At 44.6% G+C, this 9467-nt stretch overlaps 1 protein-coding gene across 1 annotated transcript; it reads left to right on the top strand.

Annotated features, from left to right (window-relative positions):
- The first annotated feature begins 491 nt into the window (after positions 1-491).
- Positions 492-1445, top strand: LOC130022264 (olfactory receptor-like protein OLF4). Its single transcript, XM_056113014.1, has one exon. The coding sequence runs from the start codon at positions 492-494 to the stop codon at positions 1443-1445; it is 954 nt and encodes a 317-aa protein (XP_055968989.1).
- Positions 1446-9467: the final 8022 nt, after the last annotated feature.

A 9467-nucleotide genomic window follows, 5' to 3' on the forward strand; every position in this document is an offset into this window, starting at 1 on the left:
TTGGTGTTACTCCTGGTTCTGCACTCAGAAGGCTCCAGGTTGTGCTCAGGGTATATGATCAAACCAAGTTTAGGAATGAGCGGGGTTAATACCTTACCTGCTCTATTAACTCTCCAGTTCCCTTCCACACACATTTTAATGGAGCTCATCTTGCCTTATTTTATTTCCCACAATTTTCCATTTAATATTGAACTGGGGGACCAGAGTCCAGCGGATAGGGTGCTTTTCTTCTATGCTGCTGACCTGAGTTTGATCCGAGGTGCCATAGTGGTCCTGATCCACCAGCAATATCCTTGAGCACAGAAACAGGAGTATGTCCTGACCATTGTCTGGTAGGACCCAAAATAAAAAACAAAAACTATTGAATCTGTAGACCCCAGGATATCATTCATTTACTCCTTACTTTATGTCTTAATGAAAGGCCGGCAGTGTCTGAGCATGGCTGAGAGTTGCAGAGAGAAAATTGGAAACCACCATCGCTGGTCTCACACATGGATCCACAGAACCTTACACGGCTCCCCGAGTTTTTCCTCTTGGGACTGTCAGAGGACCCTGAATTGCAGATCTACATCTTTGGGCTCTTCCTGTCCATGTACCTGATCACCGTGCTGGGGAACCTGCTCATCATCCTGGCCGTCAGCTCAGACCCCCACCTCCACACGCCCATGTACTTCTTCCTGTCCAACCTGTCCTTTGTGGACATCTGCTTCAGCTCCACCACTGTCCCCAAGATGCTGGTGAACATCCAGACACACAGCAAGGCCATCACCTATGAAGGCTGCATTGCCCAGATATACTTTTTCGTCGCCTTCATAAGTCTGGACGATTTCATCCTGTCGGTGATGGCCTATGACCGCTTTGTGGCTATCTGCCACCCCCTGCATTACACGGTCATCATGAACTTCCGGCTATGTGGGCTGCTGGTCCTGGTGTCCTGGGTAGTCAGTCACCTGCATTCTTTGTTACAGAGTTTAATGGTCTTACGTCTGTCCTTCTGCCCACACTTGGAAATCCCCCACTTTTTCTGTGATCTCAAACAGATGGTGCAGCTGGCTTGTTCAGACACGCTTGTGAACAACATAGTGCTTTACAGCTTATCTGTGCTATTGGCGGGTGGTCCTCTCTTTGGCATCCTTTACTCCTACTGTAAGATCGTCTCCTCCATCTGGAAAATCTCCTCAGCCCAGGGGAAGTTTAAAGCCTTTTCCACCTGCGCGTCTCACCTCTCTGTGGTCTCCTTGTTCTATGTCACATCCCTAGGTGTGTACCTGAGCTCTGCTGGCGCCCATGGCTCACACTCCAATTCAATCCCCTCGGTGATGTACACGGTGGTCACCCCCATGCTGAACCCCTTCATCTACAGCCTCAGGAACAAAGACCTCATGGGGGCTCTGAGAAGGCTTTTCCAAGGAACTGCTACAAAGGGTCTAGTAGCTTGGGACTGAGGAATTTGTCCTTGATTACAACTTCAGAGTTTCAGGTTCTTGAATGATGACCAGATTGTGGGATTCCCGGTGTTTTTTCTGGATAGTTCTTGAGTTGTTGTGATTTTCGTCTTCCCAATGTTGTGGTTAGGTTTGATTTCTGGCTCTATTCTCTGGGACCACTCCTTGAGGGCTCTGAGTATCATATGGAAAGCTGGGCACTCAACCTGCATCAGCTAGAGTTAAAATTGACTACGTTTTGTGGTTTCTCTGATGTCAACATTTCTTCCGCAACCATTTTCTTTCCTTCATCTCTTTGTTCTCCACCTGGCATTCTCAATTCTTTTGTGACTTTATTTTTTTGCTCTGTACTTGGTCCACACCCCCAAATACTCTTAGGGCTTAGTCCTGGATTTGTTCGGAGGAATCAGTCCTGGTGGTTCTTGGGTAATTGAACCTAGCGTAGTTGTGGGCAAGGCAAGATCCTTACCTGCTGTACTAATCTCTCCACAGAAAAATGTATTTTTCTTTTTCTTTTTGTTGGAGATGTTTTGGTGCTACTCAAGCAGATTGAAGAACAACGGGAGGACAGTGCTACAGTGCTTTATTTTTATTAGTGATACACCATAGGTACACTTGTAGACTTACAGACTTTTGTGCTTGCATTTCAGTTATATAATGATCGGGTAACCATCCCTCCACCACTAGTGATCCCAATATCCCTCCCACCACCCTCTCCATTCCCCCACCCAGCCTCTGTGGCAGGGCATTCCCTTTGGCTCTCTCTCTCCTTTTGGGTGTTGTGGCTCGCATTAGAGGTATTGAATAGCCATCGTCAAACACAGACATTTCATAAGCATATGTTTACTAACACCCATCACAGTGCTCCCAAGACACTCCTTTTCATCTGTCACTTCTCCTTTGTGCTCATCTTCCCCTATATGTTGACCACTCATTTCCCCTTTCAGAACCTCTGACCTATAAAGTCGGATTCTTCAGAAGTCTCTGGATTTTGTATTTGTAAGTGAAATATTGCTTTCTCTTTTTCTTATGTCCTTTGCACAGTTTACTTTAGAGCAATGTCTTTTTGGCTCAGGAGATTTGCTCAGGACAGAGGAAGACAGTTCATGCTATGCTTTTGTAAGTTGGGAGTTAATTGACTCTGAAAAATTGTTACTCCTGAGAATATCTCATATTAACTCAACTTAAGCCTCAGTTGTCCTTGGTTCCTAGCACCGTCAAAGCAGGATCCTGAAGGAGGGACTGGATGCACCCGGGTCAAGCTGTAAGCTATTCTGGCATTGATACGGGACTGGCCAAGTACCATAAAACTTATAAATTCAGAGAATGGCTGTGGACAAATTCTGTCATGACCCAAAGAGAAGTGACTGGACAAGGACCCTGCTGGGGTTAGGAAGGACTAACCTGGCCTGAGGACTGTAGTCTGGGATTTATAAGCGAGTTGTCCCCAGGAGAGTCACCCTATAGTCTTAATTATCTCTTATTGTGTCCATACAAAATGACTGGAAAGATTAATAAGAAGTAAATTTAAAATGATTTTTTATGGACTAAGGAAAGTAGATATATGCCCTTAGATGAAATTTGGTCCTGTTGATCTCCTGGCAGGGTGAGATCTTTTTCTTAGAAGAAACTTCCCCGGAAGGAAGGGTTTTTTTATGTTGATTGTGACATCTGATCTATGTTTAACTGCTACTCACAATCCTTCATGATTGGCTGTCAGACTGGCCAAAAAGAGGGGATATGAGAAGTGGATGAGACTGGAAAGGAAAAGAGGAAGGTGAGTTTGGAATAAACTTCATTGATCAGCAACCTGCCTGGCTCTCGTTTCCTCCTTCTTTCATCCATCTCTGTCAGCATCTGGGGTGGGAATGTGGCCTGACCACAGAACGCATGCGACGAGCACATTTGAACACACACAGATATTGACCCCTAGTTGACTTTTTTGTGTACTGGCCATAGCTAGTAACATTAGTACAATGGTACGATGGCTTTGGGCTTAGAGTTCAAGAATATTCTGTTCTCATTAACTGCATTGGAGAGTTTGAAAACTGTTGATTGCGTTGGATCTTTCATTTGTTTTATTTCTTGGTCACCCCTGGTGATACTCAGGGGTTCCTCCTGGCTCTACACTCAGGAATCACTCCTGGCAGTGCTCGAGATACTCTAAGGGATGCCAGGGCTCGAACCCAGGTGTGCTGCATGAAGGCAAACACCCTCCCTTCTGTCCTTTAATTCTGGCCCCTATCATTGAGAGTCAACAAAAACCATCCAGCAGAATTCACCCCTGATGGGACCTGTCCAGGTCACATTTGGAGACAGTTACTTTTTCTTTTTTAATTGTATCACAGTTACAAGGTTGTTCATGACTGAATTTCAGTCAAACAGTGTTCCAGCACAGGCAGAAAATTTTCCTCATATTCTACTATTGGCACTGTTTTGCCATGTAGCTACTGAGAAGCCATCATGTTCGGTCCTTTATCTACTTTCTGCACACATCTCCCATCTTGACCAGTTCTTCCAGGCATCGTTTTCTTAGTGATCCCTTCTCTATTCTAGCTGCCTTCTCCCCTTTGCTCATGAGGCAGGCTTCCAGCTATGGAGCAATCTACCTGTCCCGTGTATCTACTGTCCTGAGGTGTCAGCCTCATGTTATGTTGTTTTATGCTCCACAAATGAGTCCAGCACCTTTCCTCACCAGTGTAATTTCCCACCACCTGTGTCCCCAGTTTTCCTCTCGCCTCCTTCACCCATCCAGTTCCGCCTGCCTCTATGACAGGCACTTTTCTTCTCTCTCATCCTTCTCTCTCTCTCTCTCTCTCTCCTTCTCTCTCTCTCCTTCTCTCTCTCCATCTCTCTCTCTTTCTCTTTTTGGGCACTGCGGTTTGCAACATTGATACTGAAAGGTTATCAAGAATATCCCTTACCTACTTTTAATCCTCAGCTCTTGTCCAGTGTGATCATTCCCAGCTATTATTGTCATGCTGGTCTCATCTCTATCTTACCTGCCCTCAGACCCCCACACACTCGTGGTTAGTTCTAAGCATTGACCAGTCCTCCTAACCCCTGTTTTCCCTGGCAGTGGATATTCTTCTTTATATATATATATATATATATGTTTATATACCACAAATTAATGCAGTCATTCTATGTCTGTCCATTCCTTCTGATTCATTTCCCTCAGCATGATACTCTCCATGTTCATCCAAAAAAATAAAGTTACTTTTGTTTAAACGACAAGCTTTATAGTTTTCCATAATACTCTAGTTTCAGGCATTAAGTGTTCCAATACCACCAGTGTGACCTTCCCTCCACCAATGTCCCCAGTTTCTCCCCCAACCCCAACCTTTCCCCTTAGGCACCTGACACATTTACTTTATACTGTTTGCTCCAACAAGATGAAAGAAATTGCAAATAGAATGATCAGAAAATAAACCAGTAAAATCCAATTTGTGATTGCTCTATGATTTTAACTTATGGAAACAAGGAAATTAAAACCATTTAATAAAATATAATAAAATATATCGATTTTCAATTACTTTAGTTTTCGGCTCTGGAATTTAAAATATATTGCATTCAATTTTGTTTTGTGCTTGGCTCTCATTTTGGTAATAATCATGCTTTATCTGTCATTAATAAAACTTAAAAAAATTTCTGTACTAATATATTTTGGAGTTTACATGAAATAGATCACTTGATCACTTGACTTCCCGTTAATCATTGATTTGCTCGAGCAGGCGCCAGTAATGTCTTCACTTGTACCTGTCGTATACTAGTGTAGCCCAATGGCATCTGTTCGCTCTGGAAACATGAAGAGCCTCAAACCAATCATTCATGATCTTGATGAAGAAGTCTGACCATCTGGTAGGTGGGCGGCCACGCGGTCTTTTGACATCCCGTGGAATCCAGTTGGTAACAGCTCTAGTCCAGCGGTCGTCTTCAAATCTCATTACGTGACCAGCCCATCTGATTTTTGACACCTTGGCACACGAGACAGCGTCCCTGATTCTTGATTGTCGACGGAGGTCGGAGCTCCGGATTCTTTCTCTCATTTGAGTGAAACATGATATTCCAAGCATAGCTCTTTCAATTCCTCTTTGGGAGACCCGAATAGCGTTCTTATCCTGTTTGCGTAGGGCCCAGGTTTCTGAGGCCTATGTTAATGCAGGAATAACAGTGGAATCAAAGAGATGTGCCCGGAGCTGGAGGTTGTTCGTCCTCTTAGCTATTTCTTCGAGGCCGTTGAAGGCGTTCCAAGCCGATCACTTCCTCCTGCGCAGCTCAGATACCAGGTCATTTGTCATGTTGACTTCTGGACCTAGGTACACATAGCTGCTGCATTCAGAGATGGTCGTTCTGTTGAGAGCGAATGGGGCATCAGGAATGTCAAGAGAGGGGTTCTGCAGAGTGATACCATTTCACCAAAACTATTCTGTTTCACCCTCGAGAACATCATGTGACGACTGGAATGGGAAGGAATGGGAGTGAAGATAGATGGTCGGCAACTACACCACCTCCGCTTTGCTGATGACATTGTTTTAATAACACCAAACATTAGCCAAGTGGCACAAATGCTGGCCGACTTCGACCGTGAGTGTGGAAAGGTAGGACTACAGCTGAATCTTACGAAGACAATGTTTATGAGAAAGAGCCTCGTTCCTGACATGAAATAGATAAAGTCTACAATATGTAAATCTCCCCTACACTTTATTACCAATATTGGTAACAACTTGTTACCAATACATTGCTAATGGAGTGATTAAAAAAACAACAACAGAACAACTCCTGAGTCTGAAGAACTCTTATGTACAAGGATGTGAGACAGTGTTGTGAACTTAGGTCTCTGAAAGGCAGGAGAGTTGAGAGTTGAGAGTTGATGGGGACAAAGTGGAAAGCACAGATTTTGCATCGCTCCCAAGATGCTCTCCAGGGAAGCTTGGGCAATTTTTCCATTATTTCTGTCCAGCCAGCATCCTCCCCCAGGGAAATCCTGTGCAGGGCGGGGGAGCCCTTGCTAATGAGTTACTCCGGGGCTAGAATACCTGCCCTGCTCTGGACCATTGGCCAGAGCCACCTCATGTGCGCCGGGACACATTCGCTGCTTCTGGAATCCTGACTCTGGTTCCGGGAAGGATGCTGTACCCCAGCCTGCTGGCTCGTGTGGGGACCGAGACCCAGCCCCAATTCAGAATTCTGGTGACAGGCTCACTCTGACACAAAGTTCTGCCTCGCAGGGACTCCAAGGTGAGTCTTCCCTCTCAGTGGACACTCTCTGATCGTCAAGCAAGGAGCCCGCAAGCAGAGAGCTATTGCCAGTGAGAACCATACAGCCAAATTTTGTGCCCAGAAGCCTGTGTGGTTGTCATAGAAAAATGAAAAGTTTCCAACAGAATGTGGGCAGTATAGAAAACAATCAGTAGAGGGATGGATGCTGACATGAGAGTGAAAAATTGTTTTAGACAATGAGATGTACTTAGCTGTATATTGATGGCAAAGCTCCCAAACAGGCGTGTTGATTGCCAATTTGCTCGAGCGGGCCCAGTAACGTCTCTACAGTGAGACTTGTTTTTACTGTGTTTGGCATATCAAATACGTCACGGGTAGCTTGCCAGGCTTTGCCATGTGGGCGAGATACTCTCCGGAGCTTGCTGGGCTCTCTGAGAGGGGCGGAGGAATCGAACCCGGGTCGACCTGGCCAGCAGTGTGCAAGGCAAACGCCCTACGACTGTGCTATCACTCCAGCCAGGCTGATTGCCAATAGAAATTTAAAAATAATTTATTTGTATTAAAACACCAGGAATCACAGAGCTTTTCATTATAGAGTTTTTTTTTCAGGCATTTGGAGTTCCAACACTGTCAGTGTGTCCATCCCTCACCAATGCCCCTGTTTTTCCTCCATCCCAACCTGCCTCTTTATTTTTAATTTTTTTCATGAGGTACAGTTGTAGATTTGCAAATTTTTGTGCTTAGGTTTTGATTATACAATGATCACGTACCCATCCCTCCACCAGTGCCCATTTTCCACCACCACGGATCCCAGTATCCTTCCCACACCCATCTCCCCCATCCCACCCTGCCTCTGTGGCAGGGCATTCCCCTCTGTTCTCGCTCTCCATTTGGGTGTTGTGGTTTCCAAAAGAGGCATTGAGTGGCAATCATGTTCAGTCCATGGTCTACTTTCAACAAGCATCTCCCCTCTGGGAGAATCCTCCAAACACCCTTTATTTGGGGCTTCCTTCTCTATCTGAGCTGCCCTTTCCCCTCGAGTGCCCGGCTGACCTCTAAGCCATGGAGTAATCCTCCTGGTACTGATCTCGGCTGTTCTTGGGTATTAATCTCCTATTTTGTTACTTTATGTCCCCCACATGAATGCAATCTTTTTATGTCTATCCCTCTCTTTTTGACTCATTTCGCTTAGCATGATACTTTTCATGTGTTACCAGTTGTATGTAAAACTCACGACTTCATCTTTTCTAACAGCTACATAGTACTCCATTGTGTAGATGTACCAAAGTTTCTTTAACCAGTCATCTGTTCTTGGGCACTCAGGTTTTTTCCAGATTCTGGCTATTGTAAAGAGTGCTGCAATGAACAAACAGGTGCAGATGTCACTTTGACTATACATTTTTGGCTCTCGGATGTATTCCCAGGAGTTCCAACCTGCCTCTTTAGGCACATAACACATTGACTTTATATTACTGACTCCAACAAAATTTTGATTTTTTAAATTTTTATTCTTTTTTATTTTTGAAATATTTGAGATTCCAAGAAAATGTTTAGAAATTCCAAATAGAATGAATGACCGGATGCCAATATCATTTTGTCACCTCCATTCATAAGATCTCGGCAAGCTACTGAGAGTATTCGATATGCCAGACACAGTAACAACAAAGTCTCCAATGGAGACGTTACTGGGCCCGCTCGAGCAAATCGACGATCAACGGGAGGGCCTTTACCTTTACCTTTACCTTTATTCATAAGATCTCAGTGTCTTTTCTTTCACTCTGCATTTCTCTTTTCTCTTTTTGGGGAGGCATGTGGTCCTCAGGGCTTACTCCTGGCTCTGCACTCTGGAATCCCTTTCAGTGTGTGGCTCTACTACCATACGGGGTTCCAAGGATTGAACTCATCTCAGTCCAATGCATGGCACATATCATGCCCATTTTTACCATATGTCTGGGTTCCCATTTCTATGTGTATTTCTGTGAAAAAATTAATGAATAGGACTGGAGAGGAAGTGACAGGGCACATGTCAAGCGCTATAAATTTCCCCTCCATGTTTCATGTCTTAGAGTCCTTAGTGGTTTCTTTGCAGTGTTTGTGATTAGTTTATTGCTAAACGTCATGTTATCCACGTATTCTCTGAAGGTTTTCATCTTTATCCTTGGACTAAACATCACCATGAGATTCCAGAAGTATCGCTAAAGCCATACACTCTCATAGGAGGGTAATCGAGAGGCTGTGGAGTATTTGACCCACGCATCTTTTCCCCCTCTGTTCTAGGTCCAGAACTGTCAGTGCTTTGGTGTTACTCCTGGCTCTGCACTCAGAAATGTTCCAGGTTGTGCTCAGGGTATATGAGTAGTCACAGATCAAACCAAGTTTAGGAGCGTGTGGGAAAAAAACCTTACCTGCTCTATTACCTCTCCAGTCCCCTTCCACACACATTTTAATGGAGCTCATCTTGCATTATTTTATTTCCCACAATTTTCCATTTAATATTGAACTGGGGGACCAGAGTCCAGCGGATACGGTGCTTTTCTTCTCTGCAGCTGACCTGGGTTTGATCCGAGGTGCCTTAGTGGTCCTGAGCCAACAGGAATATCCTTGAGCACAGAACCAGTAGTATGTCCTGACTACTGTCTGGTATGACCCAAAATAAAAAACAAAAACGATTGAATCTTTAGACCCCAGGATACCTTTCATTTACTCCTTACTTTATGTCTTAATGAAAGGCCGGCAGTGTCGGAGCATGGCTGAGAGCTGCAGAGAGAGAATTGGAAACCACCATCGCTGGTCTCACAC

The sequence above is a fragment of the Sorex fumeus genome, unplaced genomic scaffold (genome assembly GCF_029834395.1).
Source record: "Sorex fumeus unplaced genomic scaffold, SorFum_2.1 ptg000019l, whole genome shotgun sequence".
NCBI classification, from domain to species: Eukaryota; Metazoa; Chordata; class Mammalia; order Eulipotyphla; family Soricidae; genus Sorex; species Sorex fumeus.

Excerpts from the sequence above, each read along its gene's own strand:
- LOC130022264 (XM_056113014.1), top strand. The coding sequence starts at position 492 with ATGGATCCACAGAACCTTACACGGCTCCCCGAGTTTTTCCTCTTGGGA.